At 41.7% G+C, this 22,574-nt stretch overlaps 1 protein-coding gene across 16 annotated transcripts in view; it reads right to left on the reverse strand.

Annotated features, from left to right (window-relative positions):
- The window catches only part of STOX2 (storkhead box 2), a 67,101-nt gene that overhangs the window by 9,715 nt on the left and 34,812 nt on the right, over positions 1–22,574 (reverse strand). For 7 of the 16 annotated variants that reach the window (XM_021397333.1, XM_021397335.1, XM_021397343.1 and 4 more), the window contains exons 2-3: positions 10,504–10,656; positions 41–2,303 (exon numbers count right to left, since the gene is read on the reverse strand). In XM_021397333.1, coding sequence (XP_021253008.1) covers positions 41–2,303; positions 10,504–10,656 — 2,416 coding nt within the window. Of the gene's footprint in view, positions 1–40; positions 2,304–10,503; positions 10,657–16,367; positions 16,499–16,552; positions 16,796–16,827; positions 17,361–17,385; positions 21,102–21,154; positions 21,552–22,574 lie in introns of those variants that run through there. The other 9 variants (XM_021397340.1, XM_021397341.1, XM_021397336.1 and 6 more) reach the window with 7 other exon arrangements.

Consider the following 22,574-nt stretch of genomic DNA (forward strand, 5'->3'; position numbering starts at 1 on the left):
TTTCTAGACTGTAAAGCTGCAATTAACGTGACAGTCCTACCGTGGAGAGTTGAACCCGCTGTCCACAGTAATGCTGCTGCTGTCCATGCTGTCCAGGCGGGCCGAGTGAGTGGCTCTCTGGTTGTTGCTACTTTCTGTTTCTTTTGGGGTGAGAAGAGTGAGATTCTTCTCAAACTTTCGTTGCAGATCTCTCTCTTTTTCCCTCTCTAGGAGCCACTGCATTGTGCCAACATCATCCCTGTTCTTCTCTTCTTCAGCATTTTTGTTGGTTCCCTCCTCTGAGTCGTCATCATCGGATACGTTGTAGTAGTCAAAAGAGGCCTCCTGGTTCCCAGCTGTCTCTTGCTGTCTCTGTGAGACAGGCATGACTTGTGTGACTGAGGTTACTATCGCTTGTTCAAGTTTCTCACATCTGACTGGCAACGTGTCAGAAGGGGTCTTTTGATGGGGCTTTAGCAGGGGTGCGCTAGACTTATGGAAACTATTCACAGAAAGAGTGTTGTGCAGAGGTTTGAAGAGTGTATCCTTGCTAAATATTTCTTTCCTTTTATCAAGGCTGCTTGATTCAGCGCTGTGGTGTTGAACCAGCCTTCCATTTGCAATCACCTCTGGAGTCTGGCCAACAACTGCTGAACTGCCGCTTGGGCCCTTTGGGGACTCCTCTTTGTGCATCCCAGGCTCCCTGGCAACATGCTGAGACTGTCTTTCTGAGGGAGTCATTTTTTTGAGCCCATCTGTCCCTGTCAGCGTGTCATGATCCTCTTTGTTCTTTCCCAGTGGTGACGGAGCAGTAAGCACAGTCTCACTGGACGTGTTGCACTGGAAATAGTCATCGACTGCAGATTTTGTTGTGCAGGAGTTGAGCTCACTATACGACGGCAAATTCTCCGTAGGCTTTTGTTCCAACAGGCTACAGGAACTGGGGGTTTCTACACTGCCGCTAGCTATTTCAGGGATGCAAGTCTCTTTGTAGCTTGCAGATGAAATCAGAGCCCTTTGATGACTGAGTGACTGAGACGGCCTTAGAGTACTATCATCAACGTAAGTTTGGCTAGTTGTTTGGTCATCTGGGCTACAGCCTTCACCCATGTCTTCAGGTGTGCCCAAAGTAGCCGAGCCCAGAGGTCCCTTGGAGTTATCCATGGATCTAGACCTTTCTTTAGCCTTACTAGACCGCTCATTTCTCGATCGTCTATCCTGTGTATGGCTGTGGCTCCGATGGACCTTGGAGTGGGAGCTCCCCCTGGAAGGTTCAGGAAAAGGCATTTCAGTTCTTCTTTTGGCCAGCTCACCAGACACATCCCATTCTGGTGTCATGGGAAAGTGAGATTCAATCATGCTAGGGTTGCTGTGCATTATAAAATTATCTCCCTTGTGTTCTATTATGAAACAGCCTTCCCTTGGGGATCGAGTCAAGGGATCATAGAACTCATACTCTCTTTCAGCAGGTATATCCAAATGAGAGCCATCTGATGGATCTCCTTTGGATACCCGAGTCTTGCTGTGTGACCTCGATTTCCCATGAGACTTTCTGTGATTCCTACTTTTTTTACTTCGTCCACTGTGGTGAGCTGAAGATCCTGCTTTGCTTCGTTGAGCTTTTTCTTCTTCAAGTTTCTTCATTAGTGCAGTGTGCCTCATGACATTTTCCACAGTCAAATCTGGGTTAATGCGCCTGATAATCTCCATTTCTACCTCTCTAGGTATAGTGGTAGGGGTGTCCTCATCTCTCAGTGGCCACTCCTCTGGAGGAAACTGGGCAGAGAAATTTGCCAACTGTTTTGTCTTGTCCTTCTTAAAACTTAATCGGAATAATTTAAGTCCAAATTTCTTAGACTGCTTTTCTACATCCTTAGGCTTTGTGAGTGTCTCTGCCTTATAAGAAAAATTGACAGTACTTTTACTTTTCTCAGTGGGTGGGACCTGGCATAACGAAGGAGGACAATATGAGTCTTTACAGTCTTTTGCTGACTTCCTCTGTAGGGTAGATGCATGCATGCTGTGCATGTCTTCTCTGCAACAATGGCAGGAGTCGCAGTGGTTTTTGGGTAGTGTTCTATCCCTGACGCATCCCGAGGTGGAGGGAGTGATAGTTCCTTGTTGCGGAGAGGTACATTGAGACCTGTCAGGTATTCTCTCATCCAAATGGTACCATTTACTGTTAGTTCTTATGAGAGATGGTGTTATAAAGTAAGTCTGCGGGGTTACAATGAAATAACCATCTGGAGTTGGGTATATTTTCCTCTCCCGTACAAGCATATTCAAGGTATGTCGAAGTATTTCTGGACTGGGTGTTGGAACCCCTGGAAATGACAGCAAACAAATATCAGGGAGTGTGTAAACAACATAGGACTATGGCTTCCCCCCTCCCCTACATAAACCTGTTTTTCTAATGTGCAAGCTGGAATATGCTGAACAAACAACTCCGAAGTACTTTGTTAGGCATCCTCTTGTCTGTTTGTTTTTCCACTTATCTCCTACACTTCAAACATATGAATTATTAAGAGAAGGGAGGCCATTAATGGAATGCTAAAAAAGAAAGAAGAGAGAACTTCTAGTTGCTTCCATTGCACAGGTGACCCTAAGCTACAGGATGAAATCACTGGAAAGCAAAGGGTATTAGGAGGAATATTTCACTTTTCTTCTTTTTCCAATCAAATATCTATCTCCCAATCACCAGAACTATTTATAACAATGTACAGTCTTATATAAAATAGTGGTTATTTATTAATTTGGATGCCTGAGGTTTTTTTTTTGTTTTTTTTTTTTTTTACAGAAGAATACTATGAAGGAGAAAAGAAAGGATTCCCCAAAATTGCCCCCCCGTCACAATCTAGACTGAACTGGTTTGCTCTCCCATTAAAACATGTCTCAACTAAAACAGCTGCTCCAAAATACATGTCTTGAATGAAACAGTTTAAGTTACCCAAATAAACATTTCCACTACTCCGGAAGTTACAGATCTAGCTCCTAAAAATTTGCTTCTGCCTTTCTTATGTAATGTGAGGGATGCTTACCTAAGTAAATATATCACATACCAAGAGACAGCCATGCATCAGTGCCAGACTAGCCACATAGGAAATGTGGCATTGTGAACTCAGTCCTTCCCACTACCAGTACTCCTGCTGAGTTCAGTGGTGCAGCAGCAAGTCTTTAATACTTTATTAGATAAAATACCAAGTTAGCACGCTGTGCATAGGAGTAAATTCCATGTAGAGCTAAGGGAAACAAGAGTTTTAACAAAACTAGTTTAAAAAGAAATCTGCTTGTGCTGAATGAGAAATAATAATCCTTCAAAATTTTCTGTTGAAATGGTTATCTTCAACCAATATATTTTGCTGAACTAAAACTGTTTAAACTTATTTTGGGGTACTGACCTGGTTTACATTTTCCGAACTAAAGAAACTCTTCTAAGAAGTTACTACTACTTACTCTAGGTTTTAGTTTTCTTTCCAATAAAACTAACTCAATAAAGAAATAGTTGAATCAGAGGATAAGGTAGGTTGGAAGGGATCTCATGAAGTCATGTGGTCAGTCCACCTACTTAAGGGCAGGCAAGCTTAGATCAAATTGTCACATCATATTCTGAATATCTGAAAGGAAATTAATTCCATGAAATCGCGCCTTCAAAAGCATTTCACCAAATACATGCTTTTCATGGAAATACTTCATGGAAAAATTTCAACCAGCTGTTCCTGTCATGCAGTTATCTTCTGTAGTACCCAGGGTATGGTCACCAGCTCTTTGCCCACATGTCAAAGGCTGCAGTCTGCAAGCTCCCTGAGTTTCTTGTGTGAGCAAATATGAGGTCAACAGCAAGAGCTCTGGCACGACAACCAACACCCCATCACATGATTAGCACACTGCTGACTGTACATATAAATGGGCTCCAAACATCAGCATCCAGTACCACAGTGCAAGTGAAAGGCAGGACAATGAAAACTTCAGTGTCTCAGAGAACAGGAGAAACACACTCAAAAACAGTTTCACGGTGTGAAGGCAACTTGCATGCTCTTCAGATGGGATGACAGCCCGCAGTAAATCACTGGGTAGCCCAAAGGAGTCTGGCCTTTGCAAACAAAATAGAAAGTCTTACAGCGCTGAACAAACTAAAGGCGACCAGTACTGAAACGTACAGCAGCTCTAACATCCTGTAAGTAAGGACTCTTGCTGCCAAGCACCCTCACACTTGATTTCATGATATAAAATATGGCAACATACATCTACTATTCATCATGTCAAGCACACTGGAAAGTAAAGTAAAATATAATGAAAAAAAGGCTAAACTTCTTGCCTGTTTCTGCCAAAGAAACAGATGCAAACTACCTGGGAAATAAGGAGTAATGGATAGTGAAAAGAATTAACAAGCAAAGGATATTCACCATTTTCCAGGAAGAAATGCATAGGCCCATTATCTTGACATGCCTTTAATATCAGTGTAGAGCATGCTGAAGGAAATCTAGAGTCTGCTTGGGGAGTACCACTCCTTACGCTTTGCATCATAAGTGGTAGATGACTCCAAACTCAAGCTTATATACCTTTCCATCCCGTGCTGAAAATGCACTGCAGGGTCCAGTCCTGCTCCTACTGAGATGCACCTGTGCAGCAGCCCAGCAAATCTCTTCTCCTTCCTCTACATACAACCTGACCAAGCCACTGCATCCTCCAGGAGCCTACAAATAAATACCTCAATGCATACCTACTACCACCTCTGGAAGAATTTGGTCCTTCATTCTTATTTCACTTAACAAAAAAGAATGAGGAAAAAAAAAAGGAGAAAAAGGAGAAAGACATTCACCTGGGAATCCAGGAAGAGATTAATATGAATCATCTCATGTGTTAAGCTAGCTTTTTTTTTTGTACTTTTTTTTTTTTTTACACTAACAAAAATGCCCTGCAAATAGATGGTAAAAATAAACATGTATTTTTTCACCCAACAAACCATAATGACTACAATATGTTGGCCAGGCTGGATGTGGCTTTGAGCAACCTGGTCTAGTGGGAGGTATCCCTGCCTATAGCAGGGAGGTTGGAACCAGATGATCTTAAAGATCCCTTCCAACCCAAACCATTCTATGTTTCTATGTTGGGTGAGTGTCTAAATACTGGATGAGCTGTAGTTACATTAATAGACTAAGTCGTAGGGACAGAGAACATGCAGAAAACCAACAAGGAAAAAGTAATTAGCATGACTGGGCAGTCAATGATGCCATAAGTGAATTGTGTCAGCCTTCTCTCTGGAGTTGGAGACTATCACTCTTATTGCTTGCTGCAGCACTTCCCTGCATTTCACCACCCCAGGTGTGATGATGGCAGATGCAGACCTCTGGAGTACTGCTAATACTACCTACATATTTTGTTGAGGTCTCTTTCAGGTACTTACAAAAGCAGAAACAGACTCAAACTTGGATTAGGCTCTTTGGCATTGCAGACAGGAGCAATGAAATTAATCTAGCTCCCTCTGCTGGTATTTTGTGTATGCCTTTATAGGTAGTACTTCAGGTGAATACTTCAAACATGGCTGCATATGGCACAGCCTCAGAAGATGTGCACTTGAGTGTTCCTGTTGCTCATAACCAGAGCCAAATTAGAACAAAGATCAAGTAGTTTATTTACATTAGGGAGTGTAAAATTTATCCTGCCTAATAATTCTCCTTCCCTACCTACTCCTTCTGTTTTCCATCTAAGCAGTTAAATATTTCACCCTATGACTCCAGTTGTGTTTTTAGTTTTTGTTTCCAAACTTGAAGTGTGATATTGGGTGTGCAATGGAATTATACAAACTTAGAAGCCAAAACTTCCCATACAAGCACTGGAAAGAGAGATTTTTCTCATGCGGCAATTCATATTCATGCAGTCAAAAAAAATACAAGGAGAGTCCTTGAATAATCCCATCGTTGGTGGGATTTCCGTTAGATTGTAGCAGGTTCAATAAAAAACAGAATAAATGCTCCTCTGTGTGGGCATTACTAAAATTTCTACAGCCTTTAAAGACATTAAAAAACAGCAGAAGAAAGTCCTGCTGTGGATGAAGACCCTAAGACAGGAGCAGGTCATTCAACTGTTCATGCATGGCATTGAAATTGCCATATGAACAAATACACCTGGGAGAAAGCATACAATGAAAACAGTCTGGGACCAGCCCTGCTCCAACTGGAGCCACTGGCCAAGATTCTCCTGACTTCAACAGGCACAGAGCAGGCCCAAAGGCTCACAGTGATTGAAAAGGGGATTTTTTTTTCCCCAGTGTGTATTTACCATTCAACAGCTCTATGCCTTTTCATATTTTGTGAGCCAGGGAAGCAAGGGGCCAAAGCAGCATCTTATTCCTGTTAACAGCTCAATTATCCCAAGATGAGAAGTCCAAGGAGGAAAACTTACACATTCAGGACTGGCCAGAGACCACTGTCGACCGCAGAGAGAAAATGGGAAGTTAACACAGTGCAACAACTTGATGAGGAAACGAGGACAGCAGGAGTTTCAAGCCTGCACAGTCTCTCTACACTTACCACTGCCAGGTCTGGGTTTGCGGGGGATGTTCTCAAATCAAGCCCCTTCCTCAGCTAGATCCGGAACTCCCCCACAGTATCTCAGTTGTCTGACTTTTTCATGTGGATAGACACAACTCGTGATCGACTCTCCAAGGATAACAAAGCATTTAAAATAATCAAAGAAGAAGACTTAGCAGCCCTACTGTGTTGGAAATAACAAGGAGAGATAGAGAGCAAGTGACTTGTCAAAGATCATGGCAACTGAGAGGCACAAGCAGAGGAAGAAATAAGATTTCCTGGCTTCCTCAAGACCTTTTTCTTCACAGTAACCTGCCCACATCATTTCTACATATAACCTGATCCTGCATTGAGAAGTCTACCTAAGGTCTGTCTTCACCTATTAAATAGGTGCAAGAAGGAAAAAAAAAAAAAATCCAACCAACCAGTAGTTTAGAGGCTCTATCATTTAAAATACTGCATGACAGCAGTAGTGTTATTTAAGATTATGTAGTGTTTTAATAATTCAAAAGCAGAAACTGTCTGGACACTGAATCATCAGACATGTGCATTTTTTGCATCTCAAGAGAGTCTACTATGCCATCCACTGAGCTTCCAGACAGAAGATTATGTCTTGTTTGCTGCTCACAAAGAACACTGACCTAGGATGAACTCAGTTAATGTATGACACTTATTTTAAGTGCTACATATATATTTCACATATTTAAAGAGCTAACAGATATGAATGTGGATGTCAGAGGAATTTGCAAGCTATCAGAAAACTGTCTTCTACAAAAAGTGACCTAGTCCAATACGCAGTTTCCATGCTGAAATATTGAACACCTTAAAACGATATTCATAACAACATGGACAAATTTGGAAAGAAAAGAAAAATCCTGACTTAAGACAGTATAGTCTAAAGCTCGATGTTTCCTTCAGCCATGGCCACACAGACAAGAGGGTCTGGCTGCTAAACACAGGAACAGAGGTTACATTCTTAGCTCCGTATACTGGATTTCAAAGATTTATATTTAGTGCACAGGATTTAAACCATGGTCAATAAATTATAAAGTAGGGCTGTACAGACATCTCATCGGGTAATTCCAAGTTAGAATAATGGCAGCACGTGCAGCAGGAACTCTCTTGTTCTTTAAAAAACCTGGTAAATAACAAATGTCACAAATAAGACATGCATTATCATTACAAACTTTTTCAATAAAATAAATTCATGAAAAATACATCTGAAGTAGTATTTAAATGGTGTTAAGTCTGCTAAAATGATTTTCTCCTGAGCTGATGCTAAGGCTTAACAAGGGATAAAAGAAATACTCTGATTGGCTCATGAAATACTAGTTAAGGATGTGGAGTGGTTGCTATGTGATGTTATAAATAATTAGCATACCTTATTTCAGATAGAGCCATGGCCCAGATTTATGCCTGCACAATGGCTCAGCAAACTAGAGGGCTAGACTGCTCGTGTAAGATCCGCACTGAGAAAAGAGGTTTATTATTCTTAGGCAGTTTGAGAATGGCATCTGGGGTCTTAGGAAATTTATACGTGCCACGAAGAGCAGTGAAGCATCTGTTCATTAAAACATGAACGGCACAGGCAGACAAGTGCTGCTACAGGGTGAAATACAGAGAGGTTATTTGACAATGACAGCTACATCTACACTGGTGATGCTCTCCTCTCTCTCAGCGTATCATAACATAATTAGGAAAAATAAACTATCAGAATATGGGAGGACATTGGGTATTTGAAAATAGCCACGGTAAACAGAAGGACTCAAAAAGCCAGTGCTGGTTTATGAGAGAGTTTGGGCAGACAAGTGGAAATATCAACACAAGAAGAGGCTCCATTTATTGTATAAAGGTATGCGATGTGTGGATAGTGCTCATACATTGAGAGAACACGCACGCTTTCTCTGTTAAACACGTTATGTCTGGGAGAGAAGGGCATTCCTCTAGAGAGGGGAAAAAAACTGAACAAAGGTTGGATTTCTTTTTTTAAACTATAATTTTCTCTATGTTTTGAGAAGTGGAGTGGGAAAAACAAGGCTCTCCTTTTTCTAATCCCCAACTTGAGAAATGCACATGTCCATGGCCAGTGGAAAAAAGAGGCAGCAAGAGACGGTGTGCTAAGTTGCCCGAGGCTTCTTGTGAGCAGTCTGCAGCAGCAGAGCCTGTTGAATTATTTTTGATGCACGGTTCTGTCTAGCAAGAATAGCACAACACAGCACAGCACCATACTCCCAAGAAACCCAAGGGATGCCACCAGTAAATTATCATTTTCGCCATGCAATCACATTTTTATTAAACATATTGATAGAATCACTGGAAAACACACTTGCAATCTATGCAGCCTTTCCAATACACAGTTATATAGAAAACGACCTAGAAAAAAAAAAACACCAAAATAAATTCAACTAGAATTACAATTGTGAACTTTGCCTTCTTTGCATCCTATCCCTTACAACTTTTATCACTATTTTCAAAATCTGCAGTGCATACTGAAAATAAACTCCTTGCAAGCTAAACCACAAATCAGGACAGAGAGATAGTATTTACAAAATATACTTGCAGCAATCTTTTCCAAAGCACAATTATCAAATGTCATACAGAATTGTTTACTTCAAACATAGCTGTAGATTTGGAACTACATTTTAAAACCTCAAAACTGAGTGCCTGTTGCAGCAAAAGTCAGTGCAACCTTTAAGGCTTTGAGTTAACTCTTGCTTTGTAACTTAAAAGCAAAAAAATTCAATACATAGGATCATAGAATGGTTTGGGTTAGAAGGGACCTTTAACATCACCTAGTTCCAACCCCCCTGCTATAGGCAGGGACACCTCCCACTAGACCAGGTTGCTCAAAGCCCCATCCATCCTGGCCTCGAACAGTGGAAGCCTGAACACTTCCAGAGTGCATCCACAACCACGCTGGGTTATGATCATGGTTATGATTAGGCTGCCTAGATGAAGCAGACACATCAGTAGTTTTATTACTGAAGAACTTTTAATTATCACTTTTGCGGCATTAAAAGAAGTACAATAAAGAATTTTCCAAGCTAGTTCAGAGAACTGTGAACTGAGGGACAGAACGGACAAAAGTCAATGGTTCCCCAAATCTTTTAGTCATAGAGAGTTGCCAAGTTAAAAATAAAAAATTTAAAAAATTGAAGATCTTCAAGACAGAACTGCATCCAAGATGACTCTGAAAGTTCCTGCATGCCAGGCTGACAGCCTCCTCTCAGCTTAAATATAACACCCCCCACTGAGGCAGACACATCATCATCATTGAACTCTAGCACTTGTATCAGACCCCATCAGATTTAAGAGTTTGTCCCACAAGCAGGATGTGGGAAACCCACTCTTTTAAAGAGAATGCTTTACACAGAGACCTCTGTGAGGTCAGCCCCATGGAGATTGAAGGATGGCACTTGTAACAGCTGAATGAAGTTAACAGAGCTCTTAAAGCCAGATCGAAAGCCATGAGGTGGAATTAGTCTGTTCTGGCTCCAGCATATGCTTTTGCTCTCTGTAAGCAATAAAGAAATCCTAACCTCTCCTGATGATGATGATAAAGAAGGTGTTTAGTGATAAAAGCAACAAATAGTCTTAATCTGATATCAGTTAAAAAACAAACAAACAAACACAATTTGCTGTTTAGTATCTCAAGACATTGCTTTAATATTTACGTAAATTGGCCCTGAAAAATGCATCTCACATGAATGGCCCCATCAAATGGAACTTCACTCTCTGCACATACAAGAAAAAAGAACAGAAAAAGTTTTAAGATTAGAACCCAAAAGCCTCCTTTTACTTCTGGGTAGCATCTCATGATTAATCAATATTCTCATCCAGGAGAGTTAAGATAAACAGACTATTAAATACTGAAACTCCATCTTCTAAGGAAGCCAAACAGACAAGCGTCTTTCAGGTAGTGAGAGGGGTTTCTTTAACTACCCTTTTACAGGCATGAGCTCTTCCGACCAATGATTTATTCATGCACAGTTACCTGGGAAGCAGGTTGTTAGGTGCTCCATTAGTGCTTCTTGTGTGACTTGTTTACGGGCAGAGTTCATTGCTGAGATGGCCAGGCAAAGGATTTCCCCAAGTGGAATAAACTGTGACTGACTGATGGGAGACATGCTGATTGGTGATACATCACCTGCAAAAAGACAACAGATGTGCAATGAAGTGTTCTGTATAAAAGTGCTGCTCATAGAACAACGATGATGAGACACAATTGGAAATGATGCACACAGCTATGTAGTCTTTGTACTCTGCAGAACGAGAACCATTCCACTTATTTCAACCAAAACGCTTATTTCAAAACTTGGACACAGTGAACTTTGGATGAGGGGAGATACAGTGCAGATACAGTTTCTCAAAGGGTGCAACAGATAGAAAAATGCCTACAAAGTGGCATTTTTAAGGTTGCAAAACCATATATTTGAACATCCTACTAGGTAAATCCGTAAACAAAAGAGTTACGTGCATTTTTCTGGATGCAGAGATTTCACAAGCTATTCACTGGTTAGCGGTATGGATCACTTACCACTTCTACTTGATAGAATATTTCTATTATATATTCTAGTGACAGATCACAAAAATATGTTGATGTGTTAATATGATTTCCACTCAGCTGGTGAAGTGGAACGCACTCTTTAAAGGCACAAAAGTATCAAACACCTAAAGATTGATACTTTCAATAAATCTGTGTTAGATCTACATGCCTAATGCCTTTGTAAAGACCATATATTTTTTAGGAGGTTTTATGGGTCAAGGATGGCCTGAAAATAAGCTTTGTGGTAACTTCAGCCAAACAGTTTTTTCTCATGTCATTTTTAAACATAGTTCTCTAGCTCATACTTAAAAGATCACTGAAAAATCTTTAAAGCAAAAGTTACCGGAGAAATAATAATCCGATAATAGTAGCAAGACTGCACAAATACACTTACAGATACGCATTTTTACATACTTTATATAAATATAGAATTGATCTTACATGCTGCTCCATACCTCCTCTTGAAGGGATAACAGTTCCCTGATGATCTCAAATATGGTGGAGAAACAGACTAAGAGATTTCCTTTGACAGTGGAAAATAAATAATATTCAAACTTTTCTCTGTAATTCTGAGGATCTGGTATGTGCCCTATGAATTCTGTATTCCTATTAGACAGGAATAGCTGCCCCCGAAACTGATTATCAAAAAGCATTTAGTCTTGTATTACAATCATTACTTTGTTAAAAAAAGGAACTGAAGAACTAGTGAGAGTAGCAAATTGCGTAACTGTTTCAGTGAGACATACCAGCAATGTTTTTCAATACACCAGCTGTACAATCTGTTGTACAACAGTGATACACATTACCCAAGACACAATAATGATTTTAAATACACATTGGCGCTATGCTGCCTCCTGACTGCTGCTGCTTAATCAAGCCTGACCACATCATTGGGACAATTCCATCACAGCAGTTTTCCTCCAGCTTCAACACAGTGCACCTTAAGACCCTCCTCTCGAGTGATGACAGAGTGATGACCTTAACGTATAATCTGTTCTGGATGTTTTCATCTATATGTGCCCGAGAAGTTCCTGCCAGAAGCGCTCTCTGCATGCAAGCAGTATCAATCAGAGAGGTTGTAGACAGTTTACAGGGAAATGTGATGAGGTGCAATTCCACGCGACTCAGGAACAAATCCCGTTTGTCCCTTCATCATTGGAGAATGGACAAAGAACATCACAGTTATTAATTACTGCTTACTGATAACTAAGCCTGCTATCAGATGAAATTTGTTCATCCCTGTTACCAAGACACACCAAGTCACCACTGCACTTTGTCTAGGGGAATGGTTCCTTTAATGGTTAATTCCATGTCTAAAAAGAGTCAGAGTTATGCTAGGAATCATGCAGATCGAGGTTGGTAATTTCAGAAGCTACTGCCTGTCATCTGCAGAGGATAGGTGCCACAGGTGCCCTTGTAAGCACACCTGTGCTGGGAGCATCCTGGCCCTCTCCCGAGACAGCACCGTGCCTGCAGGGCACACCTTTGGGATCACCCTGTTGGGGCTTGTTACCTTAAACCTGGCTGAACGAGAGTTACGCAACAGTAAAGTTTATCTGGATTTTAGTGACCTTGCACTGTGCACAATTTCCCTTTTCAAAGCAGGCCTCCAGCACGGGATTACTTTTCTAGCTTAGCATGCAGAAAACATTCAGTCAGCTCGATTTGACCACTGCCAGTTGGCTCCTCCCTGTCAACAGCAACAAGCTAAAAGTTTCCACCGAAACGTGAACTATTTCTATTTCCCATACCTCACTGATATAAAACACACGTTCCCTATCAGGTCCTTAGCACTAACACAACTTCTAGCAGAGCATGCTATCACTAGCTAACAAACATTTCAATAACGAGAAATAAGATGACAACTGCACATAAAACCATAACTTAAATACCTTTAAATGGAATGAAAATGGTCAACAAGTATTTGTTTATGTGAGAGCCTTCCTTTCTGTTTTGTAAAGGACTATCACTAGTCAAGGCTTACACTGTTCCACGAAACAGTTTTCAACCTTCTTTATGATGAGACAGCTCTTGCTTCACCTCAGTTGTGTCCAAATTAACTCTGCAGCCCTCTATCAGTAATGGTCTGGTGGAGCTAATTAGTGACTCCGGGTTTATAAACGCTGACACACATCAGTAACACCTGCAGTAGACCTAGTGATAGAAAGCCAAAAGCCCCTCACTCAGGGAGGCTCTAATTTGCCAAGTTTCATCTTAAATACCCCGCGGCTCTGGGAAATTACAAGCACTCTGCAGTTATAGTTAAGTAAACAAACTTCTCTGATGCACAACAACACAACATTTCCTTGTATTTATGATTCAATATATTAACATCAATTACGTGTATAAATACTGTCTAGCTTTCTGAACAGAAGTTTGACTACAACTTTTTTAGGAAAGATCTGTTTAAAAAAAAAAAAAATCAAATCTGCTTTTTCTACTTCTTTTCTTTTGGAAGACCACATCACTTACACAAACCATCCAGCATATGGCTCCTGTTAGCTCTGGCTGATGCATGTCTCAAGCAGCTTTCTTTTGAAACCAAATTACTATCCTTGACTTTCATATGTTTATGTTCCCAATTAAATGAAAACTGAAGCTCAAAAAGCAGTTTTCACCAGCTGACTGCAAACTTTGTTTAAATACTATCTATATATTTATATGTATACATATATAGTTTCAGCTCTGTTTCTGCAGTATCTTTCCAATGATCTCTTTAAATAAATTTTTTTAAAAGTTTTTCTACGCTTTTTAAGTGGTACCTCATTTTAAAAAGTGCCTAAGCATATAACAAACAATAAATGGGAGCTGTCCTCATTTATGCCTTAGGGGGATTTATAGTGCTACCCTGTGGGAAAACAATAATTCCTGTTACTTAGAACAAGAGATTAAGTAGCAAATAAAATAAACACTTAGCTCCTACATAGGACGTTTCTTCAATGGATTTCAAAACACTCAGAAAAACAGAGTAACCATAGCTATCTTCAACATACAGACCAGAAAGTGATAGTCTGCAACTGAGCTGGCAAAGAAAATTCACCTCTCCCTAAACCATATGAACCAGAGCCTTTCCTGTGCCAGTTTACCTACTGCCTCTGCTCCCTGAAAGTCTGGGTATCACCATCCTGGCAGAAAGTGAGCTAGACTGTATTTCTCACCATCTATCAGTAATTAAACTACCAATTACATACAGATAACAGAATTTTTATTAGCGATTCTGCTGCTGGAAAGAAGTGATTTGGAAGTCAAACTCCCTGTCTCGTGAAGTTTGCATGAGGACTGTTTGAAAAATCACCTCTTGACTTATAAATGGAACTGATTCAGTACGGCCTTTCAAAAGGAAAATTCACAAAATTACAATGCAAGCCACATTTTATTAGAATTTATATAGACTCCTTCCTTGAAACAGTGAAGAAACCCTCCAATTACACTATGCAACCTGTGAAATACAGAAAGCCAAAGCTTGGCCATCCTGCCTCTCAACACCTCTGTAGCCTTTTGCCTCCTATGGCTCAAAACAAGCTCTAAACATGATTTTTGGCCTGGTTTCCATGGGAAATGAAGCTTGCACAAACACAGTCTGGGTAGGTGCATGTGCCAGAGAGGTTGAGACTCAGTAGACAACAGACTCTACAACAGTGAACATTTGCTACATGTGCTCCAACTGCTCAGAGCGTGGGGCAAAGCCACGTCCTGCCAGACACAAAAGAACCTAGTCAGAAAACACACATCAGGTCACTACTGCTGCTGTTTACAGAGCTTCAAAATTAATCAGAAAAGCATCAAACAACTAGAGTACTTCATGGCACCTCATGGCCATAGCCGCAGTTTCAAGAAAAATTCCCTACAGACATTTTCTTGGTAACAACACGTTTACATCAACAATCAACCACAGTTTCACTCCAGGAAGAACTAGAGAAAGTTGCTCTTCAGTCACAAGAGAAGTAACAAAAACAAAACAACCAGTAAGGGACAGAAAAAAGGCTCTTCAACCTAGAATATTTTCACTTTTTTTTCCCCTAATAATACTGAAAGTGAAAAGTCTCTTTTAGGACAAGCACATTTTCAAGTTGACTTACAGAAATGACAGATGCCCCACAAGTCACATACCTGGCCTGGGTTGCACATTACTCCCTTTTCACCCAAACCTCAACATAACTGAATCACTCTAATCACAGAATACTTGCGAAGATGTGGCAAACAAAACTTTTCATATGTGAACTCACAATGATGATATACAATTGCCATTTTAAGCCAGATAATGCTTTCATCTGATTAAACAACACAAGGGAGCAGAAGGATGTGCAGATTTCTGTATTACCCAGATTACCCTGAAATGCCTTGGATCTGCACTAGCACATCGCAAGAACACATTTTACTAACCAAATCTGAAATAAATAAAATTAGAAATTACATTACACTGTTCTCAGCCACAGCTAAGTCCTCATTTAAAACCACATTTTTGGAGTATTTTCTGGATAAAGCAGCAAGCTGTATTTACTAGATGGTTACGCATATCAGAGGATTGATTTTCAAATAGAAAAGTTAAGGATTCTGCCATTTATTCACATTTAAGAGCAGGTTAAAGAAAGGCATGTCAAGTGCAGTAGCAAACATTCTCTAAACAGGAAGCTCATTCTGCACCTCCAAAACGCATGCACATCAAAATAACCTTCTCTTGCAGATACAGATAGACTTCAAGAATGCAACCTGGCAGTGTGACCAGTACCACTTTAACCAGCTTGAAGAAAACAAAGCAACCCTAACAGTAAGCAACCACATGACAAATACTTGCCTCTGAACAAAGTTCTAGTCCTCTACCAGTTATGAACTGCACTTCAATCATGTAAATTTATCCTTTCACTCAGTCAGACCCAGCTAAAAGCACGATCTGCAGGTTCATCAAGTGGCACACTGTGTTCGGAAAGAGGTGCTAAAATACCCACTGTCTCCAGACTTGTCTTACATACATTCCTCCTGAGTGTTTCCTGAAATGTAAATTTCCTTTTCTTGGTTCATGTCCAGTGGTCAGCTGCCTCCTGATCCAAAGTGATATATATCCCAGCACGTGTTATGACTATAATCATAAAAAGTTTCTGCTGGAGCACGGAACTTTCCCAGAGAGGATTCAGTTGAGACTTTTTGAGGTATTGCTTATCCTGGGATGAAGGAAGGTAGGACTGCTGTTTTTTTTTAATATATTGTGTGCTTTAGAATGTGTTTACACAAATCGTAATTTTCAAGTGCACCTCTTAGTAAATGTCCATGTCTATATTCCCGGCACACAATATGTTAAAAAAGGGGGGACTTACCTGAACCCCTATGATCTGGTTTCATGCTCCAGTACAGTATTCCAGAGTATCTGTGATGTAAGAACACCGTGCATATTGGGGCTTTATATCACTGTGGAAGCTGGCAGTAGCAGAGATCAGTGCCACAGGACCTGAAAGAAGAAAAACAAAGCACGTTTTTAGGCAGCAATATGCCAAACACCCACCTCTTCAAGCAGGAAGTAGAGGCTTCCAGAAAATAAAAGAGAATGCAGTATCTGTGCAGCTCCACCGGAGGGAATGCCATTTCGCACTTAATTCTCACATAAGCACAAGAAATAAATGGTTAAGAAATGAAGGGGAGGAGGAAGCAGAGAATCTAAAGGGCCCTACAAATACAACTCCCACACGGTGTTTTGAAAACATCTCTCTCCTTTTTGCCCCATTTCCACGGCACAGCTGGAATCCCGCTCTGACACCACCCCGTTTCGAAGGCACTCACAGTCTTAGCAAAGCACCTCTCCACTGCAGTGCCTCAGGATTCTGCAGTGTCACTCCTCTTCTGCCTGGCTCTCTGCAAAGTGAAGTCATAGGAATGGATCAGCCAACCTGACTTCTCACTACCCTGCCCAGAATCCTTTGTGAACTGAAATGAGTCATCGCTCTGAAAAAATCCACCGCGCAATGTTCCAGGTTTCTCCCTACGTCTCCGTTGGCTTCTTTGTCTTTGAAACGAAGTGCCTCTGCTTCTGGAACCGTGCCCAGCTGCACTGTACAGGATAACAAGCCAGCCTCCTCGTTAAGTGGACGAAAAAGCTATTTACATGCATTAGCAAAGACAAGTTAAAGCTTTAACCCTCCGGTCAAGATAAAAAACGTACCCCCAACATCTCTTGCTGATTTAACATGCACACACACACTCCCACAACACACAAAACCACAAATGCTCAGATATACGCATACACACACCCGCACTTACACAGAGCTGTATTTTCCTGAATTATTCACTATTTGAACACGACACTAATTTTTATTCTATTCATTCAAAGAAAAGACTTACTCTCCTTTGTCAGTCCTGAAGAATGCTGCAGCCCTGCACGTAACAGACAGCATTACTCTACACTGGATCAAAGTTGCGCTGCTGCAACTGTTTATCAAAAAATTAAAAGCAGTGGACAAGTTCTTGCAAGCTCGTTTTTCATCATTCCATTCACCGTTTGGGCTCACAACAAAGTGAGCCCTGAAACCCTGCCAGGCAGAAAACGTCAAACCGCTCCAAGTGCCGAGAGCCAGCGGAGCTGCCTCAGCTTCTGCTGCTCCTGACAAAGAAAGTAATGCTCAGAACGAGGTCACTGTGTCACCATCTCGCTCCCAGTGTTAGGTTTTCCATTGCTTGCTGAGGCTATGCTAAGCTGGAGCATTGGGAAAACACAGAAGAGGAAGGAACAGCATGTGATGAGGGACAGATGCAGCTTGGGAGGAACATTTTGAGTTATTTGGGAATTTTTAGAGAAACAAACATTTAAAATTGTCCTTACTGCAAAAGAGCTATTTCTAGTGGTGATGCATCAAAATGAGAAGACCACGCAGGCAGAAACAGGAGCAAACAAAACAAGGAGTGCTGCCATGGGGCTCTCCTTTAAAGGCTCCTGTATTCTAAGCACTCTGAAGCAGCTTGAAGTGTAGCAGGCACATAACCTTTACATTCCTGAAGCGCAGCACTTGAGGACCCACCCATGCTGGGTCGGAACAAGCAGGCACCTGGCTTCCCCCCCGAAGCGAGCACTCTGCCGCCAGCCCGGCCTTCTGATGATCCCGGTGGTGAAAGAGTCCGGCCCAGCCTGAAATAGCTCTGCGAGTTTCCAGAGGACAGTACAGATCTGGGTTGCTCCACTAACAGATCGCTTTTGTTCGCAGCTCTGTGCCAACTGCTACACAGCAAAGCCATAGTATAACCAAGCTGATTTACAAGTACAAGGCACATAGCTACACCTGCACTCACATAGCAGCCAGGATCTCAACATTAAAAGCTGAGAGTATGCTATAAGCCATCAGCTGCTATGTTCATTCCAGGAAATCTTCCTTCAACTTCACAGGAGCTTTGCCTTCCCCAGGGCTGCAGGATCAGCCACAAAGCCTCCAATGAGTCCAACTTGGCACTCCCAACGTTTAGATCCCCCAGGATCACCCCATGGAAACTCAGCTTGTTTGTCTGCTGAGCCCACACCCACGGCACTGCAACAAAACTCATTCCAAGAAGAAACACTTCTGTAGGCTTAAAAGTGAATTACAACATGCATGAAAAAACAGGAGCAGCTTCAGGGGATGCCGAAGGTGGAAGGCTAACCATTGCCCATCAACACTCAGAAGCTGGAGCCCGTAGATGAAGAGGCCACGGCTACCCATCACAGGCCATCTGCCACGACCACCACTTCCACCAGAAGCAGCCTCACTGAGCAGCCTGGGGAAAATGGTCCACCAGTGGCGTGGCTCCAGAAGAAAATGGACCAAGGAAATCAGAAAGACACAAATGCATGCTTGTGTTTCTTAAGGAAATCTCTACGTACTGGAGATTTGGAAATATTAGTGTCCCACTAAGAGCAACGCGTTGGCGGTGAGCCGAGAAGCATCCTTTGCCTTACCTGCACAAATCTGCTGTTTGTTTCAGAAAGCGCAAGAGGGAACTCAATCAGGATATTAAATTCAGCAATACCACAACAAGTGACACTCATCTGGTTTTGTGCTAATGTTGTCCATGAGCCTACTCCTTTCCCCCCGACGCTGCTCACACTCCAATGTACATGCAGAGAGCATACCTTCCCTCCTTCAGACCTCATTTTCCTGGCTTTCAGAAGCACATTCTTTTAGGGTTCTCATGTGCCTGTCCCTCCTGTTTTGTTAATCTTTCTAACTTACTGTTCTTCAAAAACCCACAACCAGAATCCTGCACCATATTCCAGCGCTCCTGCCAACCTCTCACCCGCATCACACACATACAAGGAAATTTACATTTCCAGGTGGTGGAAACCCTGCTTTATATGTACCAAGAATGAAAGTTGCTTTTTTTCCCACTGCTGTACTACACTGGCAGTCAGCTGTCACAGGCCCCACAAATGACCGCTTGCAGGTATCTATTTATGCTGTTTCAAACTGCTGAGTTGGAGGCAAGCAGTCCAAGCTTTGGCTCCCAGGACTGCGATCTTGCCCCCTGACACTTCATCACTCACTCAGTGGATGTGGAACTCTGTCTATCCAAGTCTTCTAATTTAAGCACCTCCACTTTGCTAAAGTCACAGAAACTAAAACGAAAAACAAGTGACACTTCATGCCTTCCCTACACAGGATAAAACCAGGACCCAGCACAACACTTGCTAAGTTACTTGCTACTATCCAGTAAACAGTCTGAATGAGCCAATCATTCTTAACAGAAGAAACAGAACAACCCACAAAACCGCCCCCCAAGAAAGCCTAGTGGCTGAAACAATTGTATTTTCAGAAAATCACCCTCACAAGAAAGTACATAACATTCTAAATCATGGGAAGAATTCTCTAAGTTAGATTTTATAGCCAGGACTGTGGGATGGGACAAGATTAAAGAGCAGCAGTGTATTGTTTTATTTTCTTGCATAGAAACCTGCTACTATTAAATTATTTGAATTAATACTAAAGTTACAATGATACTAACCTAAAAATAAATAAATAGATGGATGGACAGATGGATAAAGCTTGCCTATTTTCTGGCAGCACACAGTTTAAATGCAAGGAAAGACAGAAGCACAAAAAAGGACCTGACATTTGGCAAGTCAGCATGAGTACACGAGAAACAAAAGAAGAGAAAACCAACAACGATAAACCTAGATGTTTTCTTTTAGGGCAGGAATCTTATAGAAGATCCCTTTGCCAACACTCCTGCAAGCACAGAACGTGGATGCTGGAGCACAACAACCAGCTGCCTTAGCCCCTCACTGCTCCCTATCGACTTCAGTGCAGCCAGCACAGTATCAGTGTGGCTGGGAATGCTGCAGCACACACACACAGCCAGTCAGCAGCTGAAACTCTTGGAAGGTGAAAGGATGATTAGCAACACAAGCCAACTACACGGTGCACCTCCGCTTATTTGTATTGATTGCTGTAACTGTGGCAGGATTTTCATCCCAAAGATGACGCTGAGGTGGTTACAGCTTCACAAACAAATAGTGATGACTGGCAGATAACTTCAGGTTAAAGTAAGAGTCTGCAAGACTGAACCAAGTCCCATGGTACTGCAGCAGCCTTTAAAAGCCCAGTTTTTTTCCTGGCTAGGAGAGAACTGATGAAAAGGCCAGGGATGGAATCAATTAAAATAGTGCCAAAGTGGTTTTAAAAAGAAAAGGTTAGACACTCCAAAGACCTAGCAGTTTAGAGTTCACTGGGTCATTTCCAACTAGTGTAACTATCAGCAAACACAGACACCAAAACCTACCTCCCCAAATAAACGGCATACCTGGGACCGGAGGTTCCCCCAGTTAAACAATTCACTAGATTAAACGCATTTCCCCCTGTCCATTTCACATGGTTTTTGCTTCATTTTATTGAATAGTCATTATATTACAGTAAACCAAAACCTCCAACGGGTGTTTCACTATTACAAGAGTAACACCTTCCTGCATGCTACTCTTTTTTATTTAAGCAAAATTTCAAGAATCTGAAAATCTCCCTGTCCGTGAGACAAAAAACTGAACAAGCTATTTCAAACATGGATGGAATTATCAACTTCACAGGCATCCATCTCTTGTGTGAATTCTTACACATTTCCTAATTCACACACTTTGAATTACCATCACTCTTACCACCAGTTCCACCAGTTTGATGCCAGCAACACGCAGACCACACTCCTGAAGCAGCAGGAACTCAAGGTATTACAGCATGCCTTCCACAATATTGCTGACGTCACTGTTTTGCCAAATGGCTCAGCTGTTCCACTCAGCTGCTGCCAGTCCCTTCTGAGGCCCTCGTTAGCCACCTTAATGAACCTGAGCAACTGTGACCGGACAAACTGAGTTACCACTTTCTGATTCAGCCCACCCTTCAGATTTCTAATGCAACTATTACAAACAAAACACTCGCTGCACATAGTGCAGTTAACCCTTTCCTGGGATGAGAACTGGATGTTCCTCTTTTTTCTCCTCTGTACTCTAAGTGGAGCTCAACAATCATAGAGTCATAGAATCCTCAGAGTTGGAAGGGATCTCTAAAGGTCATCTAGTCCACCTCCCCTGCAACAAACAGGGACATCCACAGCTAGATCAAGTTGCTCAGAGCCTGGTCCAGCCTGGCCTTGAAAGTCTCCAGAGATGGGGCATCCTGGTGCTCCCCAAGTGTTGCTATGACCCAGTTTTCTGAAAGACGAAAGCACATAAAAATAGTTGTGTCTTTGCCCCCTTACGGAGAAAACTAAAGTAGGATATAAGACTGGGTTCATCAGATGAGCTCGGGAGCTGCTGATGGTCTCAAGTGACACTGAACTAAATCAAAAGGCTACCAAAAGAAAGATGAATAATTTCTTGAACAAGTTCAGTAAATGTCCACATAAAGATCTGAGACTATAACATAGGGGATGTGTAAATCCAAACTCTGGATAAGTACATTTTGTGGCATGGTTAAGAGAACATGCCACACTAACCAGCTTTCACTTACCAGGGCTGAAGGCAGCCTTAGAAGAAGGTTTTGAAAACTGTGCTATTTCTTCTGTTTGGTACCTAGAAATTTTAGCCTTAGAGCTAATGTACAGGCTGCATAAAGAAAAGCCCAGGCTGTGAAGATTGAAACATGATCAGTGGCAGATTGCAGGGCAAAACAAGGAACAACAGACGTAAAGAAAAACACAAGAAAGGTTAAAAGGAAATGCAAGGAAAGAGATGAATATTGTTTGACTCCTAAAGCAGGCAATGCAGCAGATGTGATGCTAATGATGAAAGAAGACTTGCTAAAAGAACCCAAATGCTTAGCGGGGCTGAACGGAAGCAGGAATAACAACCAAATGGTGAGAAATAAACTTTCCAGCTGTACGAAGGCTGGGAAAATCCAAGGGTCTACAGGATTGTTGGAATAAGCAAAGTGGGAACGGCTGTGTGTTTTGGTGAAGAGAGAAGTGAACAAAGGGACAGTTGTTTTCTGCAAGCCAATCTGCATGTGCTCTGCATCCACCAGGCGCTTGCCTTTGTTTTGTTTTCCAGGCTGACCTTCACCCTGTGCCACAAAGGACTCAAT

This window comes from Numida meleagris, chromosome 4, assembly GCF_002078875.1.
Source record: "Numida meleagris isolate 19003 breed g44 Domestic line chromosome 4, NumMel1.0, whole genome shotgun sequence".
Classification (NCBI taxonomy): domain Eukaryota; kingdom Metazoa; phylum Chordata; class Aves; order Galliformes; family Numididae; genus Numida; species Numida meleagris.